The sequence below is a fragment of the Hydractinia symbiolongicarpus genome, chromosome 8 (genome assembly GCF_029227915.1).
Source record: "Hydractinia symbiolongicarpus strain clone_291-10 chromosome 8, HSymV2.1, whole genome shotgun sequence".
NCBI classification, from domain to species: Eukaryota; Metazoa; Cnidaria; class Hydrozoa; order Anthoathecata; family Hydractiniidae; genus Hydractinia; species Hydractinia symbiolongicarpus.
In genome coordinates this window covers 5,151,259-5,170,780 of record NC_079882.1, presented here as the reverse complement: position 1 = coordinate 5,170,780, position 19,522 = coordinate 5,151,259, and the positions used below count along the sequence as shown (strand labels likewise).

The window sequence follows — 19,522 nt, the reverse complement described above, 5'->3', positions numbered from 1 at the left end:
TGCAATTGGAGTTGGCAAAATGTGTGCTTTTTACGCTTTTCTTGGTTCTAATTTAAAAATTGTTTTTAAAGAATTTTTTTGTTACGACACTGTACAATCTTGTCCTCAAAATAAAACCCCAAAAAGCCATAAGAACGCGACTGTGGTTACAAGTTTTAGAAGTTTGTAATGTCAACATGACTAACAAATATATACTTCTTTTATTGCAGTCATATGGGTAGATCTTGAAGATCAGTAGAAATTATTATTAACTCTGACTTGTTTTAACGCATATACGTTCACCGTTGAGATGTATCTTCTAAAAACATTCAATCAAATTTCAATTAATTCAATCAATATTTTTGATTAAATCTATGCCAAAATGTTCTTGGTACAGATGATGAGTCGTATTTCAAAGTTCAAGGAAAACGTTTTAAAAAAAACAGGGAAAACTATCTGAATGAAAGAGGGGCATTTAGAGAAATCTCTTATTAAATTCTCAATTAAAGAGGCTTCTTATTATTTCATTTAAGAAGTATATTATTGAAGGTATTGAACCGCAATCATTAGATGTACATAACAAGAAATAATTTCTCATTAAGATTGTGGGTAATCAAAAATCTCAATCTATTCTGTTAATTACTAGCTCGTGAGCTTGTATTAAAACGCAAATGTGTCCCAAAAAATGGAAATTTTTGCCTCTTTGAGCACCGAAACTGGAGTAGTCGTCTGTTCGAATCTCATCTTGGTAATTATTTTTTTTTATTTTTTTTTGTTTGTTTTTGTTTTTTGCTGTTATATAAAAAAGTGTTCAAAATCATTTTTTAACTAACCGGTAAAGTAAAAGTGTCTCCACCAAAGTTTACAAAAGTGAATGTAAGCAGAATGAAGATCTCTCAAATGCCTGGAAAGTAAGAAACTTTTATCGACCATCAACTTTCTGCATTTATCTTCTGGGCTTCACGTTCGAGGAATTTTCCGTTCAAGAAGATCTCCAAAATCAATTTTAAAAAATAACTGCATAGTGTGTAACAAATATTATAGCCTATCTAAATAGCAAAATATGTCGTGTCTAACCTTCGTAACAGAAGTCACAATCTGATAGGCTGCTTTTTGTAAACTTTATTCGCGAGGTTGTTTTCGTATATCATACGTCTTGTTAACTTTTGTGTTTAGTTTAAATTTAAGAAAGGGCATTCGTAAGCCTTTTTATTTGTTTCTTATCAGGAAAAAAAGAATGACTAATTTTAGTGGATGATGACCAACACGTTTAAGCCCACTGTTATTTTCCTCACTATGATATTTACAGCCTAAACCACGACTAATAATTTTCCCAAATTTTATTAAAAGTCAAAGCGTTTCTCTTAAAATTTAAAAATCTTTGGTGACAACACTTTCCTCTACTTTTCACTGATTGGCTGAAACCCGATTTCCCCGATAATGTAGCTATATTTGTCTATTTCAGAAACTGCGAACTATATTATAAACTAGTCGTTGCCCGTGGAAAAATCCACAGGTTCACCCGTCCATTATATTTACCCGTGGCAACAAAGTGGATAAAAATATATCGCATTTGATATTTGTGTTTCCGTAACATCATTTTCTAACTCAGCGGGGGTCCGCGCAGAGACAGACAGACGGAATACGGCTATTATAATAGAGATAAACTTACAAACGAAATTTCTTTAAAACAAAATTTGTAAAACTACTTTCTCATCTTCGTCAAACATATGCAAGTCTTTAATAATTCTTTACCCTGATATAACTCCTGTCCGAACTAACTGTAAACGCATCAACTCATGTACATGAAGTTTATCACCACAATTTTCTTCTTTATTCCAAAATTTAACCATATCAACTTTGTTCATACTTTTAGTAGGCTTGTTCAACTCGCGACATAACTCGCATGGCCAGTAAAATTCTTCGATTCTGTCTTCCTCTCTCCATAATTGGAAAGTTTTGTAATAACTTGACGCATCCTGACTAGGACCATAAGCTTTTTTAAACGACGGGGAAATATAATCCTCGTTACCAACCGTATCAATGTAAGAGTTGGGAATGAGAAATTTTGAATAATTTGCAGCTCCGTACAACAATGGCACTGATTGCCAAGCTTGGATAGCTTTCCAGTAATCTGGAGTCGTGTAATCGATACATAGATCTTCGTCAGGAACAATAACAAACTTAAATTTTTCAAAATGTTTCACGCAGTCATCTGTGTCGAGTCCAGTACATGGAAGTTTAACAGTACCTGCGATAATTTTCTTGCATTCGTCGGTGTCGTTGATGCTAAACGTGTTTATCAAACCTTCTTCACGAAGTTTTCGAACAAATAAATTCGCGTATTGTTTATCTTCACAATTTTTTATAGTGTAAGCCATAAACTGCTCCTTACCGAACTTCTCAAAATAGTTTTTGGTATCTTCCTCAAGATCCAACATTTCCTCTCCTTCAATCTTTTTGGTCGGAGGTTTGGGTCGATACATAGCCGGCAGGAGACCATCATTGGGCCAGTATGGAATACGTATAGTACTGTCGCTCTTATACGTTATTGTTTTATCGAAGAAATTGTTGTATTCAACAGGGTCGAATGTTGTTCTCAAGGGTGTTAAACCAGATAAAAATATTTTTTTCAAAACTCTATCACCTTTCACTTTATCGATATGATCTAACGTTGGCATTTTTGCTGCGTTATAGACAACGGCATCGGCTTCTGACAAGCGGTGTTTGTTGGTTGTTATGCGGCAGTTCGACCATTTTGGTGGACATTTTCGCCAGTCGTAACGACGCCATTTGTCATACTTTGTCCAAATGTTATTTCCATGAAGTAAAATCAATTTCTTTGAGCCTATATTATCATTTTCGTCTTCTTTGCTGTCTTGACGAGTGATAAAACCGGTAGAATATTCGTCAGTGTCGTTAATGTGACGAATATCATCGTTTCGATATATCATCTGCGCATCGTGACTTCGTGGCATAGGGAATCCATTATTTTGTCCTCGTATATTAATAGCATAACTAGCAAAAATAACACCAGCCCAAAACGCCACCAGGGCGATAATTGACAAGTGAAATAAACCGAATTTTATTTTAGTTTTAGAAGAGCAAGTTCCACCATTTCGTCTAGATATCGAGGGCGATTTGTCGCCCATATTTATATCAACTTTAACTGTCTTTTCATCTGCCATCTTAATATCAATGTTACTACCAGAATGTATAAAATCTAAGAACAATAAAATAACAAGAATGTATTTAGAGTATGCGTCGTTAATAAGCATGACAACCAACGAAGCGAATAACAACTCAGATTGACTTTTTATTGATAGATGTCTCCTGGGTGATTTTGTTATTATGTAATTACAAATAGATTCTTTAAGATCTAATTAACTGATTTCAACGTGTACGTTCCGTCATTACGACAGGGAAGTGACAAACCTCTGATCGGAAAAAACAATGCGAGAAAATTATTTTTGCGATTGGGATTATCAAAAATTTCATTCGAATTAACGTTCGCAAATCGACAGTGTGAATATTCTATATAATTATTGCGAAAATGGCTAATAATAGGGAAATCTTAAGTTCGGTTTGCTGTTTGCGAACATTTACTTTTTACGCAAGTTTTAGCTATCCTAAATACCAAGGTCATTTTCACCATACAACTTCACGCTAAGAGAACTGGACTCGAAGGTTCACTTACTGACTGTTTCTGGGAAATTTTACCAAATCATAGGTTTTGTTAGCGATTGTTGATCATCTTTCAAAAATCCAATTTTTTTTTTCAATTAGTGTCTTACCTATAAGTACCTATAAGTGCCCATTTTTCCCAAAAAGATTAAATCTGTAAAAACCACCTATTTTGTATATAACAGGGCCTGAACCACACGACAACACAAATTTAAATAGCAAATTTGAAATATATCTATCTTGCATCCATATTTACATAACTTTTAAAAATAAAATTTTAAGAAATGTATCTAAAAATTATTTACAAACCTGCCTCAATAACATAAAATCAAACAACCAAAATTCAACGTATTTACGTCAAAATTGTGTAATTTTAGCGAGTGGATTTGCGGTTCATACAGTTGGCATGTAAAAATTGAGCAACATGTCTCAAAATGGACTGGGAAAGGGATTCATAAAATATATCTATCAAAACATGGGATATGGGTGCTAATGGGGTATTTCCGTACAGAAAAAAAAGGTTAGGATGGCTATTTAAGTGGGTGGGATGAATAATAGGGAGGTATTATAGATGCTGTGGGATAGACTGCAAGATCAATTAACAAAACATAACGCAGCAGGAAACGCAACTAAGTACTATAAAAATAAACTAAATCAATTCTAAGAGAATGTAAACAATAGTTACAGATATTTCTTTCAGCAGGAAAGTTTTTCAAAATAAGCAGGATTCAAGAAAGACATATCGCATTCCTTATAATTTGTTTTTAGACGACATAAATCACTATTGTATTATCGGGATGATTTCTACACACGATGTTATCTTTTTCCTCTATAAGGTCGAGTAAACTGTGACTTTATAACAGATTCATCATAATTCGACAACGGACTCAAGCATGGCGGCTCCCGGTAACGCTCTAACGTTAATCGTTTTTTAATTTGAAGTTTATGACGCGTCTGAAGTTTTTCAGAGGGTAAGTTCTCAGATGAATTTCGTGTTAATGTTTGTGGCAGTGTTGTGGTGTGTGTTTCAATGGATTTATTGTGGGAAGACATGATCTAAAATCAACATAAGAGATACATATAAATCCTTATTATTATCCTTATCAGAAAAATAGTCAATTTCTCAATATCTTACAGTTTTTTCTACCGATGTTCTTTTTACGCGCACAACTTTAAAATGGTAGCTATCATTTTAGAAAACAACATGTAATAAAATTAGGTTCGCTTCCGTTTCAACTAACAAGTTTCTTTTGCGCTAAAAACGCAAACACTCAATTCACCTGCTTAATAATGATTACGTGTTAAAAAACGACAATAGATATTTTTTTGTACCTTAATTTTAGAGATGGGAGGTTGAATACAACTTGGTTTGTTTGTTGTGTTTGTGACTGATCGAAGAGGTCTATCTCCCGGTTGTAATACTTCATTTAATCGGACTTTAATATCGACCAAAAATGAACTGCTGATCTAAAACAAGACAATTGAATAAATGATATTAAATTTGCATTATTAAAACATTCGCTCATAACTACTCCTATATTTGTGTTATTCTACTGCCCGGAAATTTCTCACACTCACACTCATGGTCCAGGACAGGGACGTATAATATACATCTAATCCTAATCAGGAGAAAGCACAAGTAAATATTTACTTGTTTCTTGCATGACTGGAACGCATCCTTGAGGTAAGATTCTTTGGGATTTCGAGACATAGAAGAAAAATCGGTGAATGTAACATGGATAATTTTGTTTTTGTCCGGAATGATATACTTTGGCCAGGTCAAACTTGTGAACGCTAGTATTGAGCCTTCGTCTATGAACCCCTCTAAGTTATAGGTCTAAAGAAAAATAGTTTAAGGAAGTCGTAACAAGATGCAATATGTTGGTTATTGTCACGTGATACTTTTTAGCCAATCACATGTCAATATTGTCAGAGCAGCTTCATCACATTTCTAACATATCTGAGATATATCTATGTAATTTTTGTGTGATTTGGTCTAAATAGTTATTGGTGTATAGTCCTTGCAAGCTCAAAGATTTTGGATTTTTAAATAGCACTTGACAACAATAGAATTTCTGGCCGGTAAAACTTGCTATGAAAATGTAAAAAATAGCTTTATGTCCGCCATCTTTCATTTGTCTACTGTTCTTTTTCCTGTCTAAAACGCAGGCGTTTAATTCTTTTAAACTATTTTTGACCTAAATGCGGCATTCAGGAGGCAAACAAATCCAGTATAATTTCTGTGTGCATATTTTGTTCAAATCCTATTACATAACAAATTGCATAAAAATTCGACAGGGTAGTATTTCTTAAAGAAAAGAAGGGGGTTTTGTTACCCGAGATGTTTTTTTGTTTTTGATTAAGTCTTCTTATTTATAAACTTGTTTATACGAGCACTAATAAAGACAAGATCTCATCTCGATAAAATTTTGTTGCTTTTTGTTGAACAAAATCTTGTCGCTTGACTTCGAGATATCTTTGAGAAAGAGAAAATACCTGTAAGCCGCCCCAAAATTTGACAGCCAGAAAACGTCTTGTTTCATCGCATATATAAACAGTTTGTTCACAGCTAAAAAATAAAATATTTTTTAAACTTCTTGCACACACCAAAAGTTTACAAACCTTCACGAAAACAATAAGACAGTATAAAATCGAAACACACCCCTTAGCAACTTTATCCGGCACTATTTTAACGGCGCAACCAACGACGTCGACTTCGTTGAACGCTATCGATGATGTCGAGTACAAGTCTTCTATGGAACGAACCTGAACGCAATTACATAGAAATATATAAATGAAGCGCATACCATAAAATAACACAAAAAACAGGAAAAAAATCTATAATAAAACGGAAAGAAACGATAAGAAAACGAAATGAAACGATAAGAAAAGCGAAAAGAAACGATAAAAAAGAAAATCGAAAAGAAAACGAGAAAAACAAAAAAAAGAAATCAGTACTTACATGGCGTGGAGTATACAGCGCATTATCATCGAGGTTAACTTGATATTTGGTGTTGTTTGTTGTCGACAACTAGATGAAAAATATGTACTTTATACAATTTATACTCGTGCAGTAGAAATATCAGATTATTTGGAATGTTAGATGACATACTTGCAGGTGTCCAGAAACTTGCTTATATCTGAAAAAGTGAAGAATAACATATGAAGTTAATTTTTTAAACATGGCTCGCGAAGTGTTAAATGTTTCAAAGATATACCTCGACTGTGCAACGTTTAAATGAAAGATAGAAAGTGACACTCCTTCTTTCCAAGTCTCTTTAATGTCGTGCGTAGGTTTCCAAACTGTTAGGATATAATCTACAAAAAAATACCATGTAAGCAATTGGTAAAGAAATATGATATTTACGCTGCAACTAAAAAGAGCATCTGTAGCACTTGAGTAAATAAAAGCTGGTTTTACACATTCAAACCTGGTTTATTTTACAGCTCAACTTCTTATAATGTAGGTTGTCTTAGCTTACGTCAAGTATTTTAAGGGCATCAATTCGTTGGCGCCCTCTGTGAATAGTTTCTGACATGTGAAAAAAAGATGTCATACATTTTACCTTGTTTTTGTTGGCCGGATGTTTTATAGTTATCAGCTACTCTGTAACGTTGTAATTCTATCGAGGTTCTTTCAGGAAACTAAAAAGATAGCATAAAAATGCATGACGACCTAGGAATCTACATGTAGTAAAAACATGTTTACTAGAATCTATATTTTAGAAGCGACGTACATCTTCTAAAGTCGTTTTCCATTCACTATTAAACATATCCATCAGTTTAGCTTGCAGGGCATCAGCTTGTGTACGTTTATAACTAGCTGCAAGTTCTTTTTGACTGGAAGTAAGTAAACTCTAAAATAAAAAATAGATAAAGACAAATTAAATAAAATTTGAAAAATACTTTCAGATGAGATTGAAGGAAGTTGTTATTTATTTTTGCTTTTTTCCGTCTACAAAATTTCAGAATCGAATATAAACCAACCAATATTACAATTCCTGTTGTGACTTTAAACCTTATAAAGTCAAAACAATTTTTAGTACAAAAATAATATTTCTTTAGTAGAGGTTGTCTAGTTGGAGTTGTATGCTTTTTGGGCCTCAAATAAAAGCTTTCAAACACAAAGACTCCCTTCACAGGACAGTGTTAATGAAATAGAAGAGATTATTCTTAATGACGTGGACTAACCTCGACCGATGATGGATCAACAGAATTCTCCAACATGTCACAAATTGTTTTACCGCAACTTAATCTTTTAATATCCTCTGTTGAATATTTTAAACGTTTTTTTCGTCTGTTAGCTGTGGAAAAATAACACAAATTGACAATACGGTACCAAATTTTATCATCAATTCTACATGTTGTATACGTACACTAGGACAAAACAAATAATGATTTTAACGAATTTATCTATACAGTTATGTATTTACAGCCACATTAATTATATATCTAGCTATACTTCCAGCCCTTCAACACAAAAAATACACTTTTGAAAAATTGTAACCTCATTACAAAAATAGCAGTTGAAATAGGGTTGCATATGGTTGTTAAATTTCCAGACATTGATATTATCTTTCCTGACATTCAAAATCAAGATGGTATTTTTCCAGACTGGAACCTGGTCAAATAATTTGGAAACATATATTTTTGTAATTTCAAGTCAAGCCAATTATTCAACATTATTCAACATATATGTAACACATAACAGAAATACTACAGATATACTATACAATATACTATATAATAGAGTATATAGATTCATGCAAAAGAAATTTAAGAAACTAAAAAGTAAATTGTAAGTCCCTATCTAAAAGACATTTTCCAGACATTTTTCAGACCTGTGAGCCAAATCAAGATTATTTTCATACTTTACTTTAATTGCAGACATTCTTGGCAGGCGTGGCAAATGAAGAGTTACTTTTTACCTTTTTTGGGTGTATTTTCTAACGTTTGTTGGATTTTATTATACACATCTTCCATTTTTTGTTGTTTCTTTTCAAGATATTTCTTTTGCTCTAGTTCTTCCATGTGTTTATTACGAAAAATACATCTTCCTTCGATTTTTTCCATCCACTACAAAACGCCAATAAAATAGAGTTAGGCAAATTTATTATTTACAAAGAACACATAAAATCCTTACGAACGAGTCACATTCTGAACAAAAAGAAAGTTTAAAAAAAATGTTTTTGAACACTAAGATTTGTTATGATAACGAACAACAAACATAACTTATTTGCTCGCTTACTTGCATTGGGTATTTTCTCAAAATTTTGATGTTAACACAACCGGCAGCGCCTCCTTGTGCATATAACGACTTGAGAGGTACGCAAAATGCTATCTTGGGAAATTGGTATCCAAGTTTTGCTTCCCAGCTGGCTCTTCTAGTTGAATTTGTATACAGTTGGAGCATTAACGTGTCTGGAGCCTATAATATAGATTTACACCTAATAAAAGGTGCTTAAGAATGAAAGTTCTTAAAAGAAACTCCAATGTAAAAAAGTTTATTTAAAAATGTTTAATCTTTAATAATATAATATGGGATGTGTATATAATCTTTAATGATATAAAGACTAAATTTTTATATAAATCGGGCTCAACTAAAATTTAAACTTAAGGTTACGTCAAAGAAGGCGAATCAAATTCTCAAGATTTTTATCAGCAAGACAAAATTTTTATGCGCAAGTAAAGAAGCAAAATACCTCCAATGGTAAGCAACCTTGATTTGAACCAGTTAACTCAGCACCATAGATAAGAAGCTTCGTACCAATTTTGACAATTCCATTCTCCAAAAAATGCGATAAAGGTTGATCTAGTATTGCTTTTATTGGATACCAGCCATCTGTCAGCTCGATAACTTTCTAAAAGTCAACGTATGAATGTTCGAACGATCTTGGTTTTAAGGGCACAATTTCACTCCAATTAAGTAGTTTTCATGCTATATTACTCTAGTGTTGTGATAAAATTCCTCAGCAGCGGGAAGAGTTAAGATTAATAATAAACTACTAATTATCTGCTGTAAAAAAAATAATAAATAAAAAACATAGCGTACTCTCACAATCTTCAAAGACCTCAGATGAGCGTAAGGACGCTCATCTGAGGTCTTTACGCTTATGAAAAATTGTGGCCAGTACTTTCTGTGGGGTAAAAATTCAAGAACATTTTAAGCACATAATAGACAGAACAAAACTCAGCAACATAACCTACTGCAGCCAATGCTTTAGCAGTAGAAAGTTAGCATAACTACTCATTCTGATAAATTAAAATGAAATTTAAGAATGTTTAAAAAACGATTCAAGACCAAAGCTAAGACTTTTACTATTGGCCACACATACTTTCGTCCCTTGTACGTTTTTCTCGTTTATATTTTCTTCTTTCGGTATATCGCTTACAGATAATACCATACGCCTTGTTGATATATCATCACGCTCGTAAATACGTTTTAAACAGCATCTGAATAATCAAGAAAAAACTTAACACAGTAATTCTTGCGATTTCATATGTTTCTTAAAAAAATGATATAAACATTTTTGTGTTGAACTGTCAGGCAAAGGGGGGTCACTAACAGAAGCTTGAAGTTTTTTACCTTATATAAAGCAACAGGAATCACTTAGGACTGGAGTAAGATAGCTTATAATTTACAGGTCAAGCAGAAAGATCGGAGCTGTTTTCAGGAGCGTGAACAATCAGTACGATATATTAAAGGTTAAATATACCTTTCAGCAAGATCAATCTCTTTATCATATCTGTATTTCAGATGATACATCACATTAGAGGGAGAAAGACACCTGAAAAGAAAAGTAATTAAACACCTGAAAACAGAAAAGGGTTAGTAAAAAGTTTTAGCTGGTAACGTTATAATTACAACTCAGTGTTAAGATACGAATAGCATTACGTTGTTGCGATTAACCAACGCCTAGGTCTTCAACAAATAGACCATGCTAACATGCTTATGCTTACCTGTTTGAGAACTGTTCAGGAAACCTTCGTTCATAACTGGCCAGTTTCCAGACTATCCATCTATAATGATTCTCAATCCATGCTTTATTAACTAACTTGCTATCGACTTCTTTACAGTTCAAAAACGCCCTAATAAAGAGAAAGAGTCAATTTTTACTTTATAACATTTAAAATTAAATATGTCACTAATACAGACCCGAAAAGCATTCACTTCAATTCACAGTACCTGCAAAATTCTTCAACACCAATTACCATTTCATCACTGAAATTAATTTTGATACCATCACCAATTATTGCAAAATTGTTTTGTAGAACACATTCACTGAAATGAATTTTCGCGTCAAATGTGTACGACAATGCATTCCCACTGTCAACATCAATCAATGAATCCGTTATTCCATAATCATGCAGCTAAAATAATTAAAAATAACAACTTAAAAAAATGAATAATGGCAGGGTTACCTTTATAGAGACAAATTTTCATTGTTTTTTCAAAGAGTTATACAAGTTTTTAGAACCTGTATTTCAAATTAACATTTTAAATGAAGGTTGATCACGTGATCAACAAGAACGGTTGTTCGTTTAAATCTATATGATATAACATCAACAAACCATGGTGTACAATTCTGATTATTGCACATTTCAAGCTTATTCTCAATACAAATACTACCTCTTTTCTGCTCCAGTCTTGAGGTGCCACATAATTCACAAACTCAGCTATGCTAGTTTTACAATTCTTTTTCATGGAGTATAAACGACCGGCAGTTTGGCGAGGTATTTGTGTGGGACTCGATTTCTAACATATAATAACACAATTCACAATATAAGTTTATAAAGCAGTTTTTTAGACTTAGTTTTATTTTCACCCTAACAAATTTTCTGCTAGAAAACTTTACCTTTTAAACTGGATGGCTAACATTTTCGTATTGTTTCAAAGTGAAAATTGAAATCATTATAAATTATTTTGCAAACAAAGTAAGCAAATTTTTAACACAGGTTTCTTTGATAAAAATTACCTTCTTAAATTGAAAATTTGCTGCAGTCGAAATCTAGTTTTAAACTGCATCTACTACTTACGCTATCGTCTATATCAAGCTTAACTCTTTTCCTTCGAAATGGGCAATAGGAGAATCTCTTTCTTTCGTTCTTCTTCGTGCAATTGTTTTCTTCTTCATTAGTTTGTTTCATACATTTGAAAGGTGTGATAAATACTTTCTTTTGTTTATTTAACGATTCTTCAGCAACTCTGTAAAAATTGCACACTTATTTTTATTAAAAGAAAAAGAAAAATTACTGAGTGCAGCAAAAATTTTGTAACAAAATTAAAAATCCCAGATATGATAGCAACCTTATTTGTTTATCCATTTTCAAATGGTGCCAAACCAAAACAAAATGGTGCCAAACCAAAACCTTAAATAACATCACCTGGTGATTTACAGAAATTCCTAATAAATTTAACAAAATGTTTTCTGTGCAAAATATTACAAAACATTCATTTTATTAAATGTCTAGCAAATATTAAATACCTTTCGATGCTTGCATCTGTAGAAGGATACTTAGCAATTAAAGGGACAGCCAGACTTGCACTTCTGTCAGTCTCGTACACTAACAAAGAAAGTGAAAGCAACAGAAGTAAATAAATTTAAGGTAAAATGAATGCTTAAGAAATTCTTTGGAAGATTTTGCAGAAATGTCCACATAACTCCAGAACCTCGACGTACGAAAATTCCTTTTAAAACATCTCTATTTCTCAACTCATTAAAAAATAGCAAACATTCTGTTTTTTCCATTCTTAATTAAGGACTCTAGTTCTAATTAGAAAGTTCTAGTAATTAAACAGGGGTTTCAAGGACCTAATACACAGCTTTTTCTGGGTAACATGACTAAATCTATTAAGAAAAAGTTTTAAAATCTCAGAACGCATGTTAATAGAGTTAACACCTTCTATATACAAAAAAAAGAAAACATCTCCATACACCTTAGGAGAAAAATTTTTGTTACGTATCAAAGTTGCATTAAAAAACCTGCACTAAAATTTAAAAAGGTGACATTTTTTTTAGCAAAAGAGAAGCATAGTTATGCGTGGGTCATGCATGGTTATGTGGTTCAAAAACTGAAACACTGTAATAGTTTTTATTTGCCAAAAAAAATCCACACTAAATTTAAATTATTCGCCAAAGTGAATTCATGCAAAACATTTGACCTGAAAGTCTGCATACACATTATACACAGAACTGTTCCTTATTTGCAATCACAATTGGGATAATACATAGCGAATTCCAATTAAAAGGTTGTTTATTAATCTCAAAGTGAGACTAGCTTTACACTAGGGTGCTGTAAGTAAAACGTTTTTGTAACAACACATTCTCATCATCACATAATAGCAACAGTTATAAACATCAGGTAAAAAGTTTAAACATATGGTTAGAAATACAAGTAATAATAAACAAATGGAAAAACTAACTTGCAGGAGATGTATACAATATCTTTCTCTTCTTTTTACTGAAAGTTTTTAAACGAGGCTATAAGTCAAATTAAAAGCTTAAAAATAATTAATAATTTGCACATCATCCGACTACAAACAAAATATTGATGCAATACAAATAAGCTATACTCACTGTAAAATGAAAGGATGGAAGATTCTGCAATCCTAAAAATTTATTTTGCATTTTACAGTTTAGTGTGCAGAGAAAGTACATAAAGATAATAAAGATTTAAATATGGCAACGTAAGTAAGAGCTACCACACCTCTAAGCGATACTTCATCCACTTTAATACATGTATCATTTCTATCATGATTTGTAGAATTAGCACATGATGTTGATTGGTTGGTGCGTATTTTACCATTCATTGACTTGTCACAGATCATATCTGGTTTCATTACATCGGCTTCCTCGTTATTTAACAATTTCTTGGCAGCTTTCATAGATTTTTCGGATATTTCAACCTTCTTTCCAAGACCTGTTTGAAATCCACAAGACTCAGCAGACTTATCTTCTGAAAATGTTGTTTCTTCATCATCTAACAATTTCTTAGCAGCTTTCATAGATTTTTCTGATATTTCAACCTTCTTTCCAAGACCTGTTTGAAATCCACAACAGTCTCCAGGCTTTTCTTCTTCAATTGTTGTTTCTTCATCATCTAACAATTTCCTAGCAGCTTTCAGAGATTTTTCGGATATTTCAACTTTCTTTCCAAGACCTGTTTGAAATCTACAAAAGTCTCCAGGCTTCTCTTCTCCAAATGTTGTTTCTTCATCATCTAACAATTTCCTAGCAGCTTTCAGAGATTTTTCGGATATTTCAACTTTCTTTCCAAGACCTGTTTGAAATCCACAAAAGTCTGCAGGCTTCTCTTCTTTAAATGCTGTTTCTTCATCATCTAACAATTTCCTAGCAGCTTTCAGAGATTTTTCTGATATTTTAACTTTCTTTCCTAAACCTGTTTGAAATCCACAAAAGTCTGCAGGCTTCTCTTCTTTAAATACTGTTTCTTCATCATCTAACAATTTCCTAGCAGCTTTCAGAGATTTTTCGGATATTTCAACTTTCTTTCCAAGACCTGTTTGAAATCCACAAAAGTCTGCAGGCTTCTCTTCTTTAAATGCTGTTTCTTCATCATCTAACAATTTCTTAGCAGCTTTCAGAGATTTTTCTGATATTTTAACTTTCTTTCCTAAACCTGTTTGAAATCCACAAAAGTTTGCAGGCTTCTCTTCTTTAAATACTGTTTCTTTATCATCTAACAATTTCCTAGCAGCTTTCAGAGATTTTTCTGATATTTTAACTTTCTTTCCTAAACCTGTTTGAAATCCACAAAAGTCTGCAGGCTTCTCTTCTTTAAATACTGTTTCTTCATCATCTAACAATTTCCTAGCAGCTTTCAGAGATTTTTCGGATATTTCAACTTTCTTTCCAAGACCTGTTTGAAATCCACAAGAGTCTGCAGGCTTCTCTTCTCCAAATGTTGTTTCTTCATCATCTAACAATTTCTTAGCAGCTTTCAGAGATTTTTCGGATATTTTAACTTTCTTTCCTAAACCTGTTTGAAATCCACAAAAGTCTACAGGCTTTTCTTCTCCAAATGTTGTTTCTTCATCATCTAACAATTTCTTAGCAGCCTTTAAAGATTTTTCTGATATTTCAACTTTCTTTCCAAGACCATAAAAGTCGGCAGGCTTATCTTCTTGTAAAGCAATGTCTTTCTTTTTAAATAATTTTTTAGAAGTTTCCCTAAAATTCTCTAACATGTCATCTTTCTTTTTGAAATCTGCATCAAGTCTGTTAAACTGCTCAATCTCATGTAAGTGTTCATGTAAAAGACTTTGTTCATTCAACTCTTCAATATTTATTTGTGACAGATCGTCCATGTCAACATACACTTCTTTTTTAATTTCTTTTTCAAAGCCATGCTTGAAAAAAGGTGTTCTACTTCGAACTGCTGTTGAGGGCTTGCCTTTCTCAGCCAGTATACTATCTATGCGGTCAATAGAAACAGTATTAGGGTAATAATTTGTTTCGAGATTGGATACATTGTCAAAACTTATATATTGTTTCCTTCTTTTTTTTGCTTTTGGATACAAAAACGTCCTACTTTTTTCATTGTCTTCAAATTTAAAAGAACTTTTAGATTGAAATTTGAACAAGTCTACTCTTGTATTGTCACTAGTATGATGTAAGCTGCTATCGTCACATATATCGTCAGCATCAACTGAAAGTGTAGTATTATTTTGGATTTTGTCATCGGCATGATTAAGGAGAGCAGACTCACTGATGTTACATAAAGAATCAAGAGAACCTGAATTAAATAAAGACTTCAACGTGTCATCTATCACTGATGGTGATGTTGGCAATGAAGAAACAGATTTGTAATTACTGGTCATTGCAGGTGACAATGGCTCGCCTCCCATCTCAGAATTATCAGTGGTTTTGCTATTGGTATTAGTAAAAGAATTGAAATCCATTAACTCATTCAATACATGTTCATTTGTTAAATATGACAAAGCAGGTGTTCCTTTTGTGTTTGTTAATTTTTTTATATCGTGTTTGACATTGTTATCATCGAAGTCTAATTTTCTATTTTGCTTTAATGCAGGTGGATTTTTGTTCCTTGGTTTTAATGACAGGTGTTTTTTCATAGCTGCTATAGAGGGGACTATAGGAGTGGATTGTGACATAATTTTCATATCTGTTTCCATCTCCCACGGGAGAGTTTTTTTGTCTATAAATAATGGTGGTGAAATAAAACAATTATCAGGCTCTATTTTACTATTACAGTTTTTCTCAATAGTTGTTCCCTCTAATGTTCCAATGCCTGACGATTCAGTTGTATCAATTCTCTTCCTTTTTCTAGACAAAAACAAGTTAGGTTCTTTTTTGAATAAGTCAAAGGAAACAACAGGAGGTGAAATTAACAAATCATCAGACTTTGATAAATCGACAGAAGGCACTTCCTCGAATAATGTAATGCTATTCTCAGGAAATTTGCTATTTTTCATGACACTAGGGGACAACTGGGTCGGTTTTTCAATTTCTGCAAGAGAATTATTTGTATAGTCTCTTTCCTTTGGGAAGCCTGTGGCAGATAAAATCATAGTTGGAGAAGCAGGACTTTCATTTTCATCTTCATCACCAAAATCGTCCATGTTCATCTCACCAAAAAATGTAACACTTGAGGAATTTCTATTTGCTTCATTTGCATCAAATAACACTCTTGCAACACTCTAAAAAGATTAAAAAGTTGGTGAAAATTGTTTGAATTAATGAGTCACTGAAACTGCAGATAAACATAATATTTAAAATTGCAATGATGCATTTGCATTAAAAGTTATACAGATCATATTTTTGGGGGGTAATAAAGTCATCTTAGAAATGATTGATATGATTAACAAACACATGATACCTTTTTTTGTCCATCGCAAAGTTCAGCATTTGAATCATTCTTTTTCACATCAGCTTCTGTTTCATTTCTGTTATTGTCTACAATAAAAAAGCGATATATTCTTTCTTTGACACAGAATATTTTGACATACACTTAAAATCTTAAGTTTGCACTACAATTTGTTTGCGTTATTAAAATGTTCAAATAATTCATCCCTTAATGGTAACTAGTCCATAAACCGATGTTTTGCTGACGTCAGCAGTGCAGATAAAAAAATTGATGTACAGGGTCATATGTTCTCGACGAAAATCTAAGGAGATATCAGGGATTAGACCCGTCAAAGCCTTAAAAAAGTTTTTAGAAATATGCATACATGTTGCCTTCATCATATAGATCTTGAAACGCTGATCAATAAAATGTATAGTATTATGTACTTTTGATAAACGGTTGCAGAGATATTAGGATTGATGGGTTTTTTTGACCCAGGTTTGGAAAAAATTACCCAAATTGGTCCTAGGTGGTCCTTAGTTACTCACACAGTGAAAAATCATTGACGTCACCACCTCGTTTCCAAGTTATTTGGCCTCAAAGTTTTAAGTGCACTGCAATGGCTTCATTAATTTAATATAGGATATTGACGTTAAAGTAGTGTTATTGACGTAGCACCGTAACGTCATAAAATTTAACATTTGAGACATACTTTTTTCGGCAACTTTAAAAGAAAATTTTGGCGACATTAAAGGAAAATGACAATATCCACTATGACCGTCACATACACTCCGTATTATTATATAAAATATCTATATCACAACACTCGCTGTCTGTATGTTTGTCTGTAAGCCAAAATGGTAGCTTGGCTGCTCGTAGCAAATTCCACGCTAGCATGCTTGAAAAATAGCCAAACAACAACAACAATTGCCTATTTACTTTTTATTAGTTTTTGTGTTGTGCTGCAAACGTTTTGTAGACCTTCTTAAACTCTAACAAAACAGATTAAAATAAAATACTTTTAATTGACAATTTTAACCAAAAATTCCAGACATTTTTCTAGCATAAAGAAGTTTTCCTGACTTTTTGCTAACATTTTGGAAATTTAAGACAATTTCTGACTTTCTTGATAGGGTGAACACCCTTTTACATTTTCGCATAGTTGTCTTATCTTTTAATCTATGTTTTGATCTATCTAAATTTGAAAACACAGTGTACAGTTTGTTTAATCTAATGCAATTGCATTTTTTAGGGAATGAAAATTATAACGCTCCATTAAATGTCAGAAACAAGGAATTTACAAAAAGAGGTCCCAGTACTACGAACCCTTAAAACCAATTTTTCTTCGGTTATTTTTGTTTTTTAAATTGCTGATAAAGCATAAAGGGGTACATCTGGTTGTTTAGTGAGATGCATTGTGGTTAAATAAGAAAATTTATAACATTAATTATTATTGCTGTGTGTCTTTTTAATTATTGAATTTTGATATTATTTATTTTTTAAAGCATGGAAATATAGATGTCTTAAGAAGCCAACAAACCAAACTTAAGGGTCAGACAACACATTGCCAAATAGATTTTTTGATTGTGCTTTACTACTGTTTTGTCGGTTTTGGAAAAACTGCGAAATTTTTGCATTTTTGCGAATTAATTTTCATGGCTGAGATGGATTTCACAGGAATTGATTTTCGTGGATAAATAAAATAAATTTTGCCAAAAATGAAAAAAAAAAAACTTTTAGTTAAAGTTTCTCCCTAAAGATTTTTTAGTACCAGATAGTTATGCACTTCTTAATAATATCAGCACAATTAGATAAAAAAACTGAAGCAGAATTTATCCTGGAAGTTGAAACTATTGACCATTTTTACGGAATAAAATTTTGCAAAATTTATTTTTGCAAATTCCAAAAAAAGTGTTATTTTGCTGAATTTAATTTCACAAATAAATTCAGGAAAGTTTTTTTTCCAAGAAAAAATTCTGCCAATAAAGTATTTGACACATTAACAAATTGCAATGGTTACTTCAAGCTGATTGGTTCTCCTTTTAGCAGCATTATGGCATTTATAAAGTTTTAAATGTTGGTCAGTCAAAAAAATTTTTTATAGTTACAATGCTTTTATGGCGAACATATAAATCTTTAAAACTATATTAATGCGTTTTCTAATTACAACTAAACACCACGTGTGGATTACCTTTGGGGGGTGTTGCCATATCATTTGACCAAACTGGTTCCACATCTGGATCTAACAATGCATTTAATGATAAATGTCTAGAAAAACGCTGAAAAAAACCAATTATTATAAATTTAATAATCTAAACCACGTAAATTCTTTGAGGATAGTTTGGTTAATTCAATGGAAATTCCTTTCAGAGAAACGGAATAATTCAAGGTACACAAACCTTTGAATAGTTGTTTGACAGTCCTATAAACAAAATAAAAATAACTCTGTTTAGTATGTCATTTTAATTCAACATTCTAACAAATGTTGTGTTTATTTTATCAGTGCTGATTCTTGATTCAGGAAAAAATAATAAAACATTATATATGTACGTACTCCTTTTTAGTATTAACGGAGTCATTTGGGAAAAATTCTCAAAAGGTGATGACAGTCTAAAATGAAATTAGTACAACAATTAGTTACTTAATCATTATTAATATGCACAATCAACTGTTACAGCCTTGACAAACAATGAATAAATACAGTACAATACTTGTCTTAAGTGAGACTTCCATATTATCCAAATCTCTATTTTTAACAAAAATTTTGGATTAAACAAATAACAGCTAAAATTTGTTTAGAAATGTGTTTGTATAATTTTTAAAGGCAATGCATTCAACGTAAGTCTAGGAATAATATAATTGCTTTTTTGTTTTATTTTGAAGAAATTAACCAACAATAGCCTATTCAAAGCCAACCTGAACATCCTAACTAATCCATCAACTTCTGACCCAGATATAGAATTAAGTAGACTAAGATATCATCAACATGGCCACTTTGTAGTTGGTAACCACCGATTATGGCTTATACCTA

At 32.2% G+C, this 19,522-nt stretch overlaps 2 protein-coding genes across 4 annotated transcripts in view; both read right to left on the bottom strand.

Moving 5' to 3' along the window:
- Window positions 1–1,619: 1,619 nt before the first annotated feature.
- On the bottom strand, window positions 1,620–3,313 carry LOC130655211 (alpha-(1,3)-fucosyltransferase fut-6-like). Its single transcript, XM_057457946.1, has one exon. It carries the CDS (start codon window positions 3,255–3,257, stop codon window positions 1,731–1,733), a length of 1,527 nt encoding a protein of 508 aa, XP_057313929.1. The 5' UTR covers window positions 3,258–3,313; the 3' UTR covers window positions 1,620–1,730.
- A 560-nt stretch (window positions 3,314–3,873) lies between these two features.
- Window positions 3,874–19,522, bottom strand: part of LOC130655254 (breast cancer type 2 susceptibility protein-like) — a 21,240-nt gene continuing 5,591 nt past the window's right edge. For all 3 annotated transcript variants that reach the window (XM_057457989.1, XM_057457988.1, XM_057457990.1), the window contains 28 exons: window positions 19,046–19,101; window positions 18,891–18,913; window positions 18,683–18,770; window positions 16,525–16,601; window positions 13,372–16,345; window positions 13,242–13,273; window positions 13,088–13,145; window positions 12,150–12,228; window positions 11,701–11,869; window positions 11,294–11,419; window positions 10,850–11,034; window positions 10,624–10,752; window positions 10,380–10,451; window positions 9,999–10,116; window positions 9,366–9,524; window positions 8,912–9,091; window positions 8,592–8,739; window positions 7,855–7,967; window positions 7,401–7,520; window positions 7,230–7,308; window positions 6,882–6,981; window positions 6,776–6,803; window positions 6,626–6,694; window positions 6,326–6,429; window positions 6,160–6,232; window positions 5,315–5,500; window positions 4,996–5,130; window positions 3,874–4,719 (listed from right to left, as the gene is read on the bottom strand). In XM_057457989.1, coding sequence (XP_057313972.1) covers window positions 4,480–4,719; window positions 4,996–5,130; window positions 5,315–5,500; window positions 6,160–6,232; window positions 6,326–6,429; window positions 6,626–6,694; window positions 6,776–6,803; window positions 6,882–6,981; window positions 7,230–7,308; window positions 7,401–7,520; window positions 7,855–7,967; window positions 8,592–8,739; window positions 8,912–9,091; window positions 9,366–9,524; window positions 9,999–10,116; window positions 10,380–10,451; window positions 10,624–10,752; window positions 10,850–11,034; window positions 11,294–11,419; window positions 11,701–11,869; window positions 12,150–12,228; window positions 13,088–13,145; window positions 13,242–13,273; window positions 13,372–16,345; window positions 16,525–16,601; window positions 18,683–18,770; window positions 18,891–18,913; window positions 19,046–19,101 — 5,920 coding nt within the window. In that variant the 3' untranslated portion in view covers window positions 3,874–4,479. The remainder of the gene's footprint in view (window positions 4,720–4,995; window positions 5,131–5,314; window positions 5,501–6,159; window positions 6,233–6,325; window positions 6,430–6,625; window positions 6,695–6,775; window positions 6,804–6,881; window positions 6,982–7,229; window positions 7,309–7,400; window positions 7,521–7,854; window positions 7,968–8,591; window positions 8,740–8,911; window positions 9,092–9,365; window positions 9,525–9,998; window positions 10,117–10,379; window positions 10,452–10,623; window positions 10,753–10,849; window positions 11,035–11,293; window positions 11,420–11,700; window positions 11,870–12,149; window positions 12,229–13,087; window positions 13,146–13,241; window positions 13,274–13,371; window positions 16,346–16,524; window positions 16,602–18,682; window positions 18,771–18,890; window positions 18,914–19,045; window positions 19,102–19,522) is intronic.